The sequence below is a fragment of the Glycine max genome, chromosome 6, assembly GCF_000004515.6.
Source record: "Glycine max cultivar Williams 82 chromosome 6, Glycine_max_v4.0, whole genome shotgun sequence".
NCBI classification, from domain to species: Eukaryota; Viridiplantae; Streptophyta; class Magnoliopsida; order Fabales; family Fabaceae; genus Glycine; species Glycine max.
Window position 1 is genome coordinate 41,538,496 of NC_038242.2, and position 18,940 is coordinate 41,557,435.

The window sequence follows — 18,940 nt, forward strand, 5'->3', positions numbered from 1 at the left end:
TAAACATGATTTGACATTTTTGTAATTAAAAATAAAAATAGAAAACAAAAGACGGAAAACAATTTTGTCAAATCGAACACCCCTTTTGATTTTTTAATCAATGGTTATAATTATTCTTTTATACTCCCTTGTTTCAGAGAGGAGCTAAATCCCACATATAAATATATCTTCAGTTTAATATAATATGCTATCAGAGTATAATAGTGGAAAGTTAGCTAGCTACTGCCTACTAATATGAACACAAGAAAAAAAAAAAACAAAGAAGTGATCCAGATTGCCTCTACCAAAATTTTGCCTCATTGACAGAAGAAAGAATGGCTCATAAATTTGAGGAGTCCCAGCTAGCATAAACAGCATCAATTAATTTTTCATGCAATGTGACACCAGAGCATGCAATTATGCCTCTGTCAAGACCTTCCAAGTACATTCCCTTTGAAAAGTCCAGAGGGCGCCCCCCGGCATCAGTTACCACACCACCAGCCTCCTCAACAATAACAACGCCGGCAGCATGATCCCATATCTTCTCCTTGTAGCCACACTTTGCGAATTTCATGAATATCTCCGCGTCCCCCCGGGCTATTGCTGCGTATTTTACCATGCTGTGCACACGCAAGGGCTGTTTTCTGTACCAGATTTTGAAAGGGAAGAATGATTCAATACCAGCAATGGTTTTCAAAAGAGAAAAATATAAATTTCATAAGCTCAGATCCAATTCGGAAAGAAATTGCAAACATGGAATTTCAGAGAACAGAAAATTAAACCTTTCACCATAACACTTGCTAACAATGAAACCATGGAATGATAGAACTAAAACAGGCTACAAGTAAAGTGTCTGGTTCAGAATTCCCTTCTAGAAATGCATTACAGAATTGAGCCTTCTAACTTCTTTTTTTACTTTGAAGTTAAAGTTCAAAATAAGTGTATAAAAATAAATTTAAGATATTTGGCAGCTTTAGCTTAAAACCTTCCTTAAAACTAAGTTTTTATTTCTCTGTCCCACATTGAGTAGTTCTGGTCTGGATGAAAGGGAGAGGGAGGCTAAAGTATGCAACTTATCTTTGAAAGCTAGTTCAGTTAGTTTTTTATTTTTATTTTCAAGCTACTTTCCCCTTTTTCTTTTATAAAAAATAAAGTCCTTAATTTTTAAGAGCTTTTCTTCAGAATTCAGATGTGTTTGGCCTAATTTCTCCTTTTAAGGAAAGAAAAACTAAAAAAAGTTGAGCCAAACACTACCTAAAGCTTTGTATGATAACTTAGTATAATCGTCAATATACAAATTCAGTTATAATTTTCCAATGTTTCCAGTAAAAATATTATACATAAACGACAAACCAATTTCTATGATCAGTAGATATGTTGTGCAAGAATTTTTTCCGCTCCTTAAATTCCCATTAAAGTAACAAAAATTACAATGTATGGCTCATTTTTTATATTCTCTTCACTAATTCTAATTCTAATTCTATTTATAAAACTGACTAATTTCTACTTGTAGTGACCCTATTGTTGGTCCAGAAATGGTTTCTGCCATGGCAGTTAAATCCTAAACCTTTTAACACCATCCTTACATTCTAATGCACTTATATGGAAGTACTTTAAGTTTCAGTCAATTTGCGAATGAAATAGGTCCAAACTATTGACATTTTGATAGAAAAAGGGGGGAACATTATACCTAAGTCCCACACTGTGAGCAAGCCCAGCTGTGAATGAATGGTTTGAGTTTGCCCTTTCCACTGGTTCACAAAGAGTTGCCAATGCCGGATCTTCAATCGAAGAAACACGAATAAGTCTAGCACAATTCGACCATTCTAGCATGTTATCTCCATCAATTAATGACTGCAGCCATGCCTCACCACTTCCTTTTCTTGCATACAATACACATCCTTTTCCCCCAGTATCAGGAGTTGTTAGAGATGATTCTGGCGCTGTTTGATGATGCTGGTAATGATAACTAAGCCATTCTGTCTTTACTGGGTAATTAGGACACCCCAGAACTCCAAGAACAACTTTTCCATCCTCAATCAGAGCTAGAGCAATAGCATACTGATCCCCGCGTACAAATCCTAATGTGCCATCAACAGGGTCAAGCACCCAATATCTTCCCCTGGAGCCTCCAGTTGAGTTGCAACGGGCAATGGCCTCAAGAACTTCAGATGTCCCTAGAGTTGTCTCCGGACTTTGAAAACCGTACTTGGATGCAAAAGCTAAAGACTCATTCACAGTATTCACAACAGCTTCCAGTAAGCTTGCTGATTCATCCTTGGAGATGGTTTGTATGTCTTCTTCGGCAATGATTGACACATTTTGAACCCCGAAAATTTCTGATAGTAACCAACTAATAGTTGCTTGAACACTAAAGTCTTCTCATGCAGAGATATGAAATGAAATAATCAGTCAATTAACTGTGAGCAATATTTGCACCAGAAACAAAAATTTTGAGCACCATGCATTTATTTGCAAGGATAAAATGGAGCAGACTACTATAGTAGATTAAAATATCTCCATTTCCAATACGACTGATTTGTTTCATGGCTATAGGAATATAAATAAACTAGTTTGGTCTGACTGCAAAATTGTGAAAATTAATAATATCTACTAGAGAAAGAAAAAGACAAAAGTGTTGTTAGCTCCACTATGTAGAAGCAAAAATGTGCAGTACGTTAGAGCTTGGATCTTTGAACTGTCACTAATAACAAAAATGAAAAAGTCACCACCTTATGAAGTCCCGTATAACAGGTTTAACAATTTCTATATAGTCACAACTTGGAAATGATAAGTTGACATTCAAACATTGCTCAGTCATATGTTCAATCAAAGTAAAATACCAAAAAATCAAAATGTTGATAAAGCTAACTTTATATTTACCTAAAATAAAATAAAAATTAAAACCTTCCAGCTGCAATGTTAATATGATTTACGCCAACTAGAAACCAAACATAAAAAAAAAAAAAAAAAAAAATGTATACTGCCATCAAAACAATGTGGCACCATGAAATGAAGGGAAAAATACACCTTGTCTGCAATATTTCCAAAGAGTCACTTGTAATCCATACTCAACTTATTGGATTCTCCTTTGCAAAAGATTCATACCTTATTCTAACAATAAAACAAACCTCCTGGCATTATATACTGGCTAGGCCTACTGTGCAATCAGCTCATTTGAATGAACCATTACAACTATCTGCAACAGTTTTTGAACTGCTGGATTAAATTTCTTTCTAAAACAAAAGTTTCTCTCTGAAAGTTCAATTTATCCCAACCATCTAGAAACTTTCAACTACTGGTTGCACAAGTCCAGCAGTTAATTGCATCACAGATTCAATGGTTTGCTTTAACACAGAAAGCATCCAAGATGAGTTTGTTGGGGGGCCGATACAAGGTTTAACATTTACTATAATAATTTGTGATGGAAAAATATATATATCGAATGCTCCTGTCCAGCCGGATGATAATGGACAAACAATATATTTCTTTCTTCTGCATTAAAATGTTAAGTGCACTATGCAATAGGGTAAGTGGATAATCACACCAGAAACTTTTCAACTAGGCCAGAATGCTTATGTGAATTTACAAACCGCTTATGCATTTCTGACTGTTTATGATTATGAGTCTAAGATCAAGGAAATCTAATCCTGTAAGAACCATCATACAGATTTGGTGTAAACTTAAAATAGATATGTACAAAAACTTTCACATAATTTCAACCACCAACCTAGATGTATAATTATCATGCATCTGTACACCCACTACATTTATCTCGTAATATAAATGATGCCACAGCCTAAAATTCCTGGTATGAAATAGCTTATTACTATAAAATCATTTATGAGTATTTACCTAAAAAAAGATTTGGAGATAACTAGTTCATGATATAGTATCATAGCCTCTATGATGTAGTTAGGAGTTTAATCCTTTCTGCCCTAATTCTTATAAATAAAAGTTGAATTTGAGTATAAGGTAGGTCGGCTTATGCATTGCCAAGCCTTTAAGTCTGAAAGATTACTTGAGAGGGAATGTGTTAAATATAAAACCAAACATGAGCTTTCATCTAACAACTTAGGCTTTAGAAACAGCTGAAGTTTCTCAAGAGCTTTAATGGAAAAGTTCACCAACAATGTTAAAGAAACAAATACTCAAGCTCCAATGAACAATGTACTTTTCTCTAACAAGTTGTTTTACATTTTATGGTCCCTTACCATGGCCACGACTATCTTCTTAGTTTTATTATAGATTATATAATACAGCACATAAGATGAACAAGCAGGTGCAGAGTGGATGCTGAAATCATAAATCTATAAGACACACACAATGCAATTATAATGACACCATTAACAAAGGACTAGGATAAATGGAGAGATTCTATTATGATTCCAAGATCAAATTAATGTATTAAATCATGAAGATGAAAAAAACAATGCTATCAGATAATCTGCTTAAGAATTATCCTAGCACTTCAGTGTCCAGTCAGAGCTCCAAAAAAACACAAAACAGACTTCAGCAAAGAAATAGAAAAGGAATAGAAATCCTCATGATAGAATTTTAGGGTCTGTTTGATTCTCTTCTCACTTTATCATTTTAAAAACTGTTTTTAGAACAATTTTGCACTATTTAGCAATAAACTTCTCATCCAAAATCTATTAAGTTTTGAAAATTGTTTCTGAAACAAGTGTTTTGAAAACCAAAAACAGCTGGGAGATGCTTTCTCATTTTTCTTCTCCTGTTTTCATCTTGCTCAACCTTTACCTCAGTTCTACACTCTGCTATGTGACATGCATCACCCTCCACCAACTGTGAGATCAACCTTGTTTAGTTGCATTTTGAAAATTGAAAACAATATCACAATTTAAGCTAAATTATTACCCACTAATGATTTCAGCCTCACTAAAAAAACAGAATACTTCACTGGATTAATTTCGAAACTGGTCCATCATAACACACTTCTATAGTTTACAAAGCCAAGAGAAAATTTTGCCCACCCCACATAAATCTTGAAGCTGCATTACCCATTAAAGATTTAAATTTCAATGGTTCCCAGGATTTTGATCCAAACGGGCCATCCTATACTTTACAATACTCATAAAAACGAAGATTTTTTTTACAACCTCATTCGATTCCTCGTACCAAAAAAACCAATCTTCCTAGCAACTATCATCACATGATGATTCAAATGCACACTTTCCCACAACACCCAAAAACCAAAAAAACAATAAAAAAGATCAAACCCAACATCAATTATTAAATTCATTCACACCAACGCCACTTTCAAGAAAAGAAATTAAAAAAACGGCAAAAGGGTACATTTAAATTGAAATTAAAATTAAATGCAAAGTACCTGCAACAGTAACGGGAGAATCATCATCCTTGGCTAGAACGTGATCATTGGTGGTGGCAAGGAGCCTCTCCTGCACCCTCCCGCAGAGAGCACACGCCACGTGGACCACCCTAACAGCCACCTCCAATTCCTTCGCGTACTTGTCCTCCTCCATAGCCAAAAACACACGCACGCTAACGTCACGTGCCTCGGTTTCAGAATCGGAGAATTCTCACGTGCCCAGAGGGGGAGGAAGAGGAACGCGAGACTCGAGTTGTTGAGTCGCTCCTACATGATGATGGTGGTGATGGGGTTTGGCTTCGCAAGGGACAACAATGGCATCATTTCCCAAAGCAGAGAAAAAAAGTGATTTTGAAACGTGGGGTGGATCTTTCTCGGAGAAAAAGATGAAACGAAACACGACCAAAGTGCTGTGTTGTGTTGTATGGTGTCTGGGATTTGGTTTCTCTGAATTGCACTCTGTCCATGATAAAACATAAGCACAAATTATATGCACATGCGAACTTCAATATCTTTTCTCATATGTATATCCACATTTAATGCTACCATTATCTTATCTAATATTATAATTTTAAAAATATTTTTTATTTAATTGAGGTATTAGTTTATTTATTTTTTTTATCTTTTATAACAAATTCCAACCAAGGGTAAGTTAAAAATATATTTTTTAAATTAAAATTAATACAATTAAATATGATATTAACTTTTTAGACGTGTGTTATATTTTTTTTCCTTCTTATGTTTTGATACAAGTGAGAGTATTAGTATTGGTATTGTTTCATTATTATTATTGTATAAGAGAAAATAAAAATTGTCTCAAAATAATTATTATTTTAGATTTTAAATGTAATATTTATTATGATTTGCTACTTATATCCTTAGAATATTAATGAACGATAATAAAATCTATAAATAAATTATTGATAATATAAGGTTAATTTTGTAAAATTATTATTTTATTTTATCTATTTTTTTTCTTGATCACTGTAAAATAATCTAAGATGATTATTATTTTTTTGTTTATCATGTCATTTGTATAAAATATTTACTAGTTTTATCAATGATTAATTTTCATTGAGAATCTTTTAGCGAAATTCTTTTCTTCTCATCACGTTTTTTCTACCAATGAGAAGACATGAATCTCGAACATTACTTGGGGACTGAGTCTAGGCTAGTACTGATGCAATTCTCCCAAGGAGAGGACCCATCACCAGAGTCATGGCTAGGGGACTCCAAGAAGATTGGGTCAGGGATGCAAGAGAAGACCCTAGAGTTCTCATGAGTCTTATGATAGATTTTGGACGAATGGATTAAGTATGAACTCACTTATCTTTGTACATAATAGATTAGGATTTCATTATTTTTGGGTCTTGTATTTAGGGTTCCATAATGTAGGGAGGGTACCCTAGTAATGTAAAATTTTTCAGCCCTTGTATTTTAGGGCACATAGACTAATTTTTGTATTAAGGGTAGTTTTGTAATTTCACATGCATTGTGTGTTGGGAGAGAAATTTAATTGAATTGGAAGAAGCTCAATCTAATTAAATTTTGGACCATCCTAAGGGGGAGGTGAACATTACACCTCATTGCCACCACATCATATAGTACACTTTGTACATATCATTCATGCTTTACATGGTTCATGATACCTAAGCACACTTAGTAAAGAATCTTGGACTTGATCTTGGATTAGTGGACTGAACCATAGCTAAAATTCAAATTCGAATTCAACTGAAATTTGAATAGAAATTCAAATTTCACTCCAATTTTGTGTGACACTATGCTATGAATAGAGGTCTTGCGTGTGTATTTTGTTAACTTTGATCATATGAGAAATTAGATTTCAAAATTCAGACCTAGTTTGAGGCATAAATTTTGTGCCCCCCTCTCTTCCTCTCCTTCCACTCATCTTCTCCTACCTTCAAACTTTTATCTATGGCTTCCTATGGTGGTGAACTTATTCTTGACTTATCTTCTCCTTAAAGTGACGTTTTTAATCATCTTTTCTCATTTTGCATTCCGCTACCATTGATCTCCATTGATGAAGAAGATCTAAGACCTACAAGCTCTACATGGAGTTACATCAAGTACCACTCACACCAATAACTTTTTTTGTTCATGTATTATTGTTTGGTTGTGCATTTCACACACTTTCTTGATATTAGATAAAAAATAATAATTATCTTAACTATTTTAATGTGTATTTAGATTAGTACTAGTAAAGCTGTCAAATTAATTTGTATTAAAATTGATTTTGAAATGATGTAATTTGTGTTTAGAAATTATAATTATAAAAATAAATTGATAGTAAAATTTAGCATAAAATATAAAAATTTTCAACATAAAAATGGTTCATCTCATAATCAATTTTAGATCCAAAATTAATTTCTCAACATAAAATTAAATATATCAAAATTTACCTAAAATTTTAACTTATATTTTAATGTAATTCTAAAGAATCTAACATAAAATAAAACACACACTTAAACTATTTTTTTCTCTTTTATTTATACAATTGACCACTTAACCATTTATTTCTTTATAATATACCCTTTTTTATTTTTTATCTCTAAATTAAATCTTAATAATTTTTCAAAACAAATTATCAATAATAATAATAATAACTTTTTTTCCATATTTTTACAAACTATATGTCTTCATGAAAAATAATACATTTTCTATAGTATTGTACAAGTTACATAAAACCATTTTTTTAAACATAAAACCATTATGCAAACATTCTAATATTTAATACATATATATGTCTAAGATTCTAATTCAATATCACTAGTTGAATTGAGATAGTTACACATGAGTTTATCAACATTTTCTGTAGTAAAATATTCCATATTATAATTTTATTTCTTTTATCATAAACTCAAAATATTTATACAAACTGCCTTCCTTTAAATTTATAAATTGAGGGGAATCTGAAAAAAAAAATTATATATGTATCATTAAAATAAAAAATATGAATATCTCTTGTCTTCAAATACATAAATAATAAATGTGTACAATAAAATGATACAGTTGATAGATTTTTCAATCTAACAATTATTCACTCCGCAGTTTATTTTGACATTAAAGGATGTGAGCGTTCGTGACCCCAGAGGATCACATTCATGTGCACTTTGCAGTTGGGCAACTTGGTCTTTTTATTTCTACATGCTACGCAGATCCTGCCACGTCATCGTTTGACTTGTATTAGATTATACTTGAGTCCCCATGATGCTAGGAGATATACATTCTTAATCAATTCTTTGTTCAAATTATGATAATTAGTAATTTAAAATGTTCAGTGGTTCCCTAACTAACTCGTGCAAATGACCTTATCTCGTTTTTCTATTTTTCTTAAAAAAAAAGAAGAAATATACTACTCTTTCCCTCTTATTCGGCTTTACAATTGTGGTTGATAATGACAAAAAATTCATATATTTGGATAGGTCTAAATAAAAAATTAAGAGATTTTTTATTTATATATGTGAGGTCTTTCAGTCGATACCTGTAACTTTTTTTTTTTTTTACTTTAAGAAACTAATAACAAATATTGATAAGTCTAGAGCTCAATAGAATGTGAGGCCTAAATAAAAATTTGAGAGAGATTTCTTTTTACTTATGTGAAGTGTTTTAGTTAACATGTGAGACTTTTTTTACTTTAAACTAATAAAAAATGTTGATAATGTTGATAAGCCTAAAGTTCAAGTTTTAGTTGTTTTATCTTTGGATTGGTCTTGGATATCCATAGATAAGATCCACAATGGATATGAAACGAGTGTAAACAGATATCCGTTACCTGTGGATACAAGTATTTCAGCTATCTGTTAGTTAATGAGACAGGGATGGATATAATAGTACCCACATCTGTGGGTATCGCCTATCTGTAGAATGATCAAAATAACCTCTCGTGTGTGTGTGTTGAAGAGTAAAGTTGTTGAATAATAAAATATAAATTGAAAAACGAAAGTTGAATTTATTTTTATTATTATTTAGACTTAAGGAATTGAACTAATGTTTTTATTGGACTTATGTTTTAGATAGATTAATTTTATTTTAACTATTTTAAAGAGACTAATGTTATTTGAATATATGCTTTGAAGTTATGCAATGAACATGTTTTAAAGAGTTTAATTCTCATGAAGTTCTTGACCATTATATATTTTCTTTGTTTGGCTAAAAAAAATAGATTTTTTAGTTTTTTTAAATATTCATAGATATCCGTGGGTATCCGTGGGTTTACAAAGATCCATAGGTTCATGGGGCGGGCATGAACAAATATTTTAGCATGCAGGGTGAGTAGTAAATAGACACTACCTGTGTTCGCTTGTGTCTATTGTCTTTCATAATTGACGGAGATGAATATCATAGTACCCACATCCAGGGGTATCGCTTAACCGTAGAATTACCAAAATAACCTCTCGTGTGTGTTGAAGAGTAAAGTTGTTGAATAGTAAAATATAAATTGAAAAACAAAAGTTGAATTTGTTTTTATTATTATTTAGACTTAAGGAATTGAACTAATATTTTTATTTGACTTATGTTTAGATAGACTAATTTTATTTTAACTATTTTAAAGAGACTAATGTTATTTGAATATATGCCTTGAAGTTATGCAATGAACATGTTTTAAAGAGTTTAATTCTCATGAAGTTCTTGACCATTATATATTTTCTTTGTTTGGCTAAAAAAACAAATGTTTTAGTTTTTTTTTTTAAATATTCATAGATATCCATGGGTATCCACAGGTTTACAAATATTCACATGTTCATGGGGCAGGCATGAGCAAATATTTTAGCACGCAGGTGGGTAGTAAATAGACACTACTTGTGTTCGCTCGTGCCTATTGTCTTTTATAATTGTCGTGTAATTTTTTTTTAAAAAAAAAACTTAAATACATTTTTAGTCCTTGGAATTTAGCGTTTTTTAATGTATCCCTATATTTTTTTTTGTTTTAGTCCTTGAAAAATATATTTATTTTATTTTTTGTCCTTAAAGTATTTTAAATAGTGTTGTGATTAGTAAAAAAAGTATTTCGAATAGTGAAAAAATATTATCTAAAGCACTTTAAGAACGAAAAATAAAACAATCATATTTTGTAAGAACTAAAACGAAAAAAAAATGGCATGGACAAAAATGAAAAAAAATGCTAAATTTGAAGGACCAAAAATATATTAAGCCTTTAAAAAAGTTTCTTGGATGAAGATAAAGAAATTACATGTTCTCTTGGATGAAGAATTTCTTGTCTAGGGGTGTAAAACTTTTCCTTGAACCGATTTTGAGATAAAAAAAACTATCCAAACCATTTTGTGTAGCAAGAACTAGAAACGTAGGAACTGTGACTGTTTACCACAAGCTAAGAATTTGTTGCAACCATAAAATCTTCAATCTTTCCAGCAATGCAGGATCCATTGTCTATTCTATCCATTTTCACTTTATTGTATTTTCTCCAAAGTGTATGGTTATCAGGGAATTGTTGCTTTGGGACCAATGGTTCCATCTTTGATACATTAAATCTATATTGGATTAGAAATCTTCCATTCTCATCACTAAAAACTAGTTCATACGGTGTAAGAGTCATATCCCTAAGGTATTTGTATGTGGTCATATCAACAGCAACAACAACATTTTTTCTGACAACGTCAATAACCATGTTGGATAGTGCCATCATTTCTTCCATACTTAAACATTCAACTGTTGTCCCTACAAACTCCATCCAAAAATATGTTGCACTAGACGTAGATATTGCACCAATGATATTTAAAATTAGACCCTTTGGAAGCAAATAGTTGGACATTTCACCATCCAATACAAACATTAATGTTGGAGGCACCTTTAATAAGATCTTTCATGTCCCTAATTTAAGGGTGGCAACTTGACCAAATGCTCTAGCTGATGTGGTGTGACAATTAGTACCAAACAAGACCTCTTCAGGTCTGCAATGACCCTCTTGTGCTAGAGAAACATGACAAACACCTTTTATAATCTAGATGAGACCTGAAATTACTGCAATCTTGACTAGCATAGAAGTACTAGGTATCTTGCTCCACACAAAAATTTCTTGCAATATCTACATTGTGGTGTCCGCACTACTACAAAACATATCTTTTACAATTGGGATTTGACAACAGTTTTACGAAAGTCATTATTGTTAAGGAGATGGTGACATTTTTGTAAATAATAATACTATTTCAATGACAGTTTTAAAAACAAAACATCATTGAAATTGCAAATCCACAACTTTTTAGTGAAAATATCATTGAATCTGTCTTTGAAAGTGAAGTATTTTTTGTATAGTCTCACACCCATAGCTTTCAGAGTCCCTTACTCATCATTTTCTCTCAATTTCTTTGCTCTCTCTCTCTCTCTCTCTCTTCGAGTTAGTCATCTCAAAGCTGTCCAGCGCAAACATCGAAGATCTTCATGTTGTCATCGTCGTCACCGCATGCCCTAGCACTCACAATCACTTCACTCTACCTCACCGTTTGTGGTTCATTTTTCCTTTTTCCCCTTCAGAGTCTTTCTATGTTTGTTAAGTTTCTTATAATTAGTTTTTCTATGTGTGGTTAATTGGAACATATATATTTGTTCACTTATAATCATAGAACACCATTGAACATTTGTTTTAATATTTTTTTTTTGTAACTTTTATTTGTCTTCTTGTTAATTTATGTTTCTGCTCAATGTATTTGCCTTTTATCTGCTTTATATCTCCATACAAACTCCAACCAATTGGATTTGCCCAACTGGACCATCTCCACCACACTAGGATCCTCTGTTAGACCATGCCAAAAAGGAATAAGAAAATAAATGTGGTACCTTGTATGATTAGAAAGTACGAAAAGAAGGGATCTATGAGCCAGGGATGCCTTTTCTTCTACTCATTACAATTCATGAAATTCAAATAAATGGATATTGAAGAATGAAGAGCCACGCACAAGCAAAAGGCACTATTGCTAAAAGCTAAACAATCATTTCACAATGTACTTAAATTGTTATATTTCTATCCTAACGGTGTCATAATTAGCCGAGGAAGATGGTGAGATGCGAAGCGGGGGTGGTAGAAGAAACGGGGTGAACAAAATAATGTTTTATCTGAAATTGAGAATAAATTAAAAGGGGATTCAAAGGAAAATAAGGGAGATATATTTACCATTTATCTTAATGCAAAAATAGTGTATTGGTTTTGACCCAAAACCAAAACACATGGGTTATGTGGCCCAAAAGAGTAGGGTACGTAATTTTTTTAAAACAAAAACAGCTATATAATATTTATATAAAAAAAGAGATTATAACAATTAATTTACTTTAATATATTATTTTATCTCATTCATTTAAAATAATTGCTAAAAGAAATTTTTTATTCTTCTCTTCCTTTCCGTCTAAAAACAAATTGTCAAATTCCCAACAAAATAGACTACCCCACCCAGTCTAGGTGTCATGCATGTTTAATTAATCATCGTTCTTGTTTGTGATTTCTAATCTTTATTAATATATATATATATATATATATATATATATATATATATAAATAGATACACTTGATGATAAGAGAAGATTGAACATCATTAATATTTAAGATAACACAAAAATGAAGTAGGAGTTTATTTGTGATTAATTAAGTGATGGAGTATAAATGATTAATATATTAAAATTTATTTGTACTATTTATGTTTGATGTTTAGTAAAAATAATTATTAATTATATTTTATTTATTTTTTAGTTAAACTTTGAATTAATTAAAATTTCTTTAACCTACTAAAGCAGAGAATTAAGACAAAAGAAAATTATGTGAATAAGACTCCTGTTCAAATTCCATTGGCATGATGGTCAAATATCTAATTAATATTGCAGAAAATTAATATAGCAAGAGAGCAAATCATGTGGGGAGATACCTTTCAATTTTGAGTTAGAACTTTTCCTTAGTCTGTAAGCTTGAAAAATATGACGATTGTGTGTGCGCATGTTGCTTGTCATCAAATGTCATCAGCACCCATATTTGTAAAAAGACATCCTGCCATGAAACTTGTAAAAAGACATGAAAACCATTTTTGTTTCTAAGTTTTTTCTCGCGAAAAAGAAAAAGATCTTCAAAATCAGACTCAAGAAAATAGCACACGAAAGGAATGAAACAAGATTTTTTTTTTTTTTAAGGAGATTGCTAGCATTATGCCATTACGTAGCACGTACCTTGCATGAGTTATTGAATTTCGCAAAACAGAACTAATATAATAGTTTACTGTTAATATCACAAACAGTAAATTAAACTAGCTAACTATATACCACTTGATTATTTAAATTATATGTATGATTCAGTCGTTAAATTATTAAAATTCGTTTCTTGGTATTCATTTTGTTATTTATTATGGAAGTAACTTGGCATGAGTTTAAATAACTTAAAATTTAATATCATACAGAATTTAATTGAGAACTAAATTATGACCGAGATGCATTATGAAGGACCAAAATATCATGTTATTCTTATAAAAAATATTATTCTTTTCATCCCATAATAATTATGGTATAAAATAAATTATCTTAAAATAATTATCATTCTAATTTTTTAATATAATATTATTATTTTTATTATATTCCTTATAATATTAATGATTAGAACTACAAAAACAAAAAAAAAATAATAAATTTAATTAATTTTATAAAATTAATATTCACTTTCATCTTTTTATTGATTTTTCTTGGTTTATGTAACTAATTTTCTTTATTTTATTTTATCATCAGTCGAAGAGATCATGATTCCAAAATGAATAATTTAATAAATATATTTTTCTTGCGATTAATTATACTCAAAACAATATCATTTTTCTTTCTTACATATGTTTTTTAAATTTTACTACTTAAGGATAATAAATCATACTACAAAATATTTTGAGTTTTTCTTTCATGTAGAAACTTACTATGAAATATTTTAAAATAGCCATTATTATTTTTTTTAAGTAAGTGTATGCTGTCCTTTTAAAAAAAGTAAGTGTATGTTGCAAGTAATAACACTCCCACAGTTTGCTTTCAAAATAATTTATATTTATTTATATATACTTTGATTTTTAATAAATTTATTTTTGTTATAATATTTGTTATTAATTTTTTAAAATATTATAATTTAAAAAATATTATATTTTAATTCAATTTTATCATTTAACGTACGAGTGCTATAGTATTTTATATTATACTTTTACATAATAAGTGACATAATATTTTCAAATCAAAACTATAACATAGATAACACCTTTTTTTTTTTACTGTAGTGTACGATAACTATATCTTTTTACAAGTGTTAATTTGGATTTATTTTATAGTAGGCTTAAATATAATTTTTTTTCTCATATTTTTTTTAAAATACACAATTTTAATTCTTTATTTTTTAATTGAAATATTATATCCTTTACTTTTAAAATATCTGCGATTTTAATTTTTTATTTTTTAATTAAGATATTTTATCTTTCAGATTTAAAATATTTATGATTTTAATCTTTATGACCAATTTCAAATATTGACGATTTATTATTTTAATTTTTTTTATATAAATTAAGCTTATTATCAATTAAATAAATAAGAAAATTTGTTACATCCCTAATACAATGACACATGTCATTTAGCGTTAATGAAATACACATATCAATGTTTAAAATTGATCACAAAAATTAAAATTGTGAATTTTTAAAAATAAAAGATGAAATATCAATTAAAAATGAGACTAAAATTATAAATTTTCTAATAATAAAAAACAAAATATCTCAATTAAAAAATAAAAAATTAAAATTAGAAATTTAAAAAAATATGATAACAAAAATTATATTTTAGCCGGTACAAGGGTTAATTAGGATTCAAAGTGTAGGTCTTATAAGAGAAATAATGACAAGTACTTCAACCTATCATAGCCGGGTACATACACATCATATATGTATTGTAGTAAGGACAAAAATTTAAGTACTGTTCTTTTTTAGTGTTTGTGGTGCTATTTATTAGTTAAAAAAATAAATTTATCTTGATCAATTTTTAATATAGAAATTCGTAAATTAAAACTTCAATTTTAATTAAAATATATTATAAATACTTAAAATTCTACATTAAGTTTTATTTAAATGTAGAAATTCATAAAATAAAATAAATATTAATTTTAATAAAAAAATATTATAAATTAAAAATATTAATATCATACTCTTTCGGACATGCATTCCATTATTTAGTATTTATTGAATAAAAAAATTGAAAGAGTGACATTAAATAAAAAGTGTGATGCACAAAAATTAATAATTTTTAATAAATTTTAGTTAATAATAAAAAAATTTAAAATAATATGTCTCATTATAAATAATTATAATACTATACAATGAATCAATATTACATTTATCCAAGTAGAGTTGGTCGTGATTTTCTTAATTAACATTCCTGATTTGAATGTTATTGGATCCTTCTATTTTCATTGGGCTCACTAGACCGATCAGATCAAACCCAATAAGTCTCCGGTCGATCATTCTAATCATATTTATTGACAATGTCTCATTCTATAATCTCCGAGGATCTAGTCATGTGTAACCATATCTTATCATATTTTAGTATATCTCAATCATATCTAGTCATATTTTACAATTAGATTTTACCATATTTATGAAACTTTGTATAATCCACACCTCACCTAGAACTAGGAGTAAGGATATAATACACTTTTATGTTCTAGTAAGAGACCTCTAACCCTAATGGATGTAACTTATTCTAAAGCACTTATGAATGAAACAAAATATAATTTAAAGAGATTTCACTAAAAATTAGTTTGCCAAAAACCAAATTATTCAACCAAAACTAATTACTTCTTAGAGTATATACTAACATAGCCTATAAATACTTGACACATGTAACATGTTAAAAGTGAGCCCAAACCTAGTCAATCAACCTAAAAAAAAAACTTCATAGTACTTGCAAAAAATGAATTTGACGGACTTAACTCATAAGTTCGAGCCGGGTTTGCCAACCAACCCACTTATATTTAAAATAAATAAATAATATATCCAATAATGTTGTCTTGACAATTTGGTATTTTTAATTTTAAGATTATAATGTTGTAGAACTATGACTAATATTTAGATTTAAGACTTTGATGTTTAAGGATGTTTAAATGGTATTTTATGTATTTCACAATTGAGACATTTAAATAGTCACTTTCATGATTATATTAATTACTTGAATGGTTAATTGATTACTTAAGATATTTGGTTAAAAAATTTAACTTTTTTATAGAAAAAAACAGAGAAAAATGTTTTATATTTTTGAAAATTTATTATTTTAAATTATTACTATTATACAAAATTTAATGATCCAACTCACCTAATCCACCAATACATAATAAATGATGTTGGTTTAGTATTTTTGTGACTAATTTAAAAGTAAGTCTATCCCTTTAAGTGCCAACCTATGATGGACCACCCGGTATAGACCGGCCATTTTGCCACCCCTAAAGGAGATTTTATCCGTAGAGCAGTAGGCCATAGTAAAGTCTCTTTCCATTCCTCAAATTCTGAATGATTCTTGCTATTCCCATTCTCTCATTTACACAAACTCATCTTGACCGTCCACGTGGTAATCATCCACGCAATATACCTGAACCGAGTAGGTCTTACATGACCACAATCATTAGGAACACCCATTCAGATTCCAACACCTGTCCAACCATTCAATTCCACCGCGACACGCGTCACACATCCAACGGCCCATAATCGCCCATACTATAGTTGACCTTTTAACGAACCTCACTTTTTTGTCAGTTCTTTCTGTTCCCTCTATAAAATCTTAATAGCACCCAATTCCCCAAATCATAGAAGCATTCTTCAATAATTCATAGCCAAAAACCTTGGAGCAACAACGTGGTAGAGGAGAGGCTACTTCAGAACACGTTTTGCTTTTATTTTTATAAATTTTTAATTATCTTTGATTCTTTCGGATACAAAATCAAGAGACGTGTTCATTTTTTTGGAGCAACAACGTTGTTGAAGAACATGGTGTGCTTTTGTTTTCTTGTGGATCAGACAAAGAAAGTGAAGCAGAGCAAGCCGGTGGCGGGGTCGTGCTCGCGGTGCGGCGGCGGTGCCAGCGTGGCGGACATGATTACTCAAACGAGATTCTGCTTCGTTCCTTTCTATTGGAAATCTTGGAAGGCTATTATGTGCACTTTCTGTGGAGCCATGCTAAAGTCTTATAGATGAGAAATTACTCACAAATTAACAAGGTTTTAAATTGTAATTGCGGTCATGATTTTTTGTTGCATTTCTTGATATTATAAGAAATTGCAGATAAATACAACCTATATATGCTACCTGCAGCCATAATTGCAATTGTGTAGTGTCAAAAGACACTAAAAAATCTTGATGTTACAGATTGCTAATGATGAGATCAACATGTATGCACCAAACTATCATTTCTCTGTTATAAATAGCTACATATAGGATATTTTAAATGTATAGAATACATATCTATATTTGAGGTCTAGTTGGGGATAAGCTATAATGTATTCTGGAGTTGTAAATATTGGAGCAAAAATATTAATTTAAGTCTTTTTTATTTCCTGTTCATGTGTTTCTGGACTCTGGTGTATGACTCCTATTTGGTTTTTTTATATGCAAAGCCTTCGATAAATACTTCCAATCTATCTATATGATATTGTTCTTGAGGTGAGTGAGGATGGTTTAATCAAAAAGACTTTTGTGCCTCTAAGAAAAAACAAAGAAGAAATCATCATCATGCATCATGCATGTTTTTCTTTGGAAGTTAGAAATCATCATCATATCATGCATGTTTTTGTTTTTGTGCCTCTAAGAAAAAACAAAGAAGAAAATAAATTTATTTTTCCATTTTGGTAGATAATGCACTCACTATAATTTTCTTAGCTATCATGCCAATTACATTCATAATTATTTTTAGTCCTAAGAGCCATTTCCGGTCCCATGTTTTCTTTAGTGCGGAGCACTTGTGACCAAGTCCTTGGACACAGCTGGAGGAGAAGTTTAACGGGCATTTATTAAAGTGTGCTCGGAAACAGTTGCATGTAACAAACGTACTAATAGTACTTTTGATGTTGTCAACCACGGTTTTACAATCCAGCTCCAGCACAAAGTTTAAAACTTGAAGATTTTTGAGCCCAAGCTTCTGCCACTTTTGATGTTGGAAGACCATTGTTAGAAATTTTCTTGCTTTCATGAAGTTTCCATTATCATTACGAAGGCAAATACCTAGCCCGAAAGAGCAAATATATTCGAAAATTGCTAGCTGCGTCCAAGTTACATTTTATGTGGCCCGAGCATGGAGGAACCCAATTGAACATGCTTCCATTCTCTAAACTATTGAATTGCCAAGGAGAAAGCTATAGTAGGATCAGTTGGGGTTTTTGTGGGGTTGTTATTTTTTGGGATGAGAGCTATGTTGGTTTTGTTCACTTGAGGAGGTAGATTTTCAGTTTCAAGTCAAGTAACTACAGTGTGGTAAAGTTCCGATCGAGCCACAAAAAAAATTGGGTTCAAACCATCTGGACATGGTGATTTATCTGAAGGAAGACATTTTTAAATTCATCAATTGAAAAAAGGAGCCAATAAGTCATGCAAATACATGGTA

General features: G+C 30.4%; 2 protein-coding genes across 2 annotated transcripts; one reads left to right on the forward strand and one right to left on the reverse strand.

Moving 5' to 3' along the window:
• Window positions 1–158: 158 nt before the first annotated feature.
• LOC100814009 (PAP-specific phosphatase HAL2-like) lies at window positions 159–5,839 on the reverse strand. Its single transcript, XM_006582120.4, has 3 exons — window positions 5,330–5,839; window positions 1,670–2,357; window positions 159–623 (listed from the first exon to the last, which is right to left on the reverse strand). Exons 1-3 carry the CDS (start codon window positions 5,481–5,483, stop codon window positions 320–322), a joined length of 1,146 nt encoding a protein of 381 aa, XP_006582183.1. The 5' UTR covers window positions 5,484–5,839; the 3' UTR covers window positions 159–319.
• An 11,317-nt stretch (window positions 5,840–17,156) lies between these two features.
• Window positions 17,157–17,898, forward strand: LOC100807760 (uncharacterized). The gene has a single exon (XM_006582121.4). It carries the CDS (start codon window positions 17,332–17,334, stop codon window positions 17,536–17,538), a length of 207 nt encoding a protein of 68 aa, XP_006582184.1. The 5' UTR covers window positions 17,157–17,331; the 3' UTR covers window positions 17,539–17,898.
• Window positions 17,899–18,940: the final 1,042 nt, after the last annotated feature.

What these genes read in the sequence shown, in the direction of transcription:
- LOC100814009 (XM_006582120.4), bottom strand. Translation starts at nt 5,483, where the DNA reads ATGGAGGAGGACAAGTACGCGAAGGAATTGGAGGTGGCTGTTAGGGTG. An exon ending in TTCTCCCGTTACTGTTGCAG is followed by an intron (nt 2,358 to 5,329) that starts GTACTTTGCATT and finishes CTGCATGAGAAG; the next exon opens with ACTTTAGTGTTCAAGCAACT. An exon ending in GCTCACAGTGTGGGACTTAG is followed by an intron (nt 624 to 1,669) that starts GTATAATGTTCC and finishes AATCTGGTACAG; the next exon opens with AAAACAGCCCTTGCGTGTGC.
- LOC100807760 (XM_006582121.4), top strand. Translation starts at nt 17,332, where the DNA reads ATGGTGTGCTTTTGTTTTCTTGTGGATCAGACAAAGAAAGTGAAGCAG.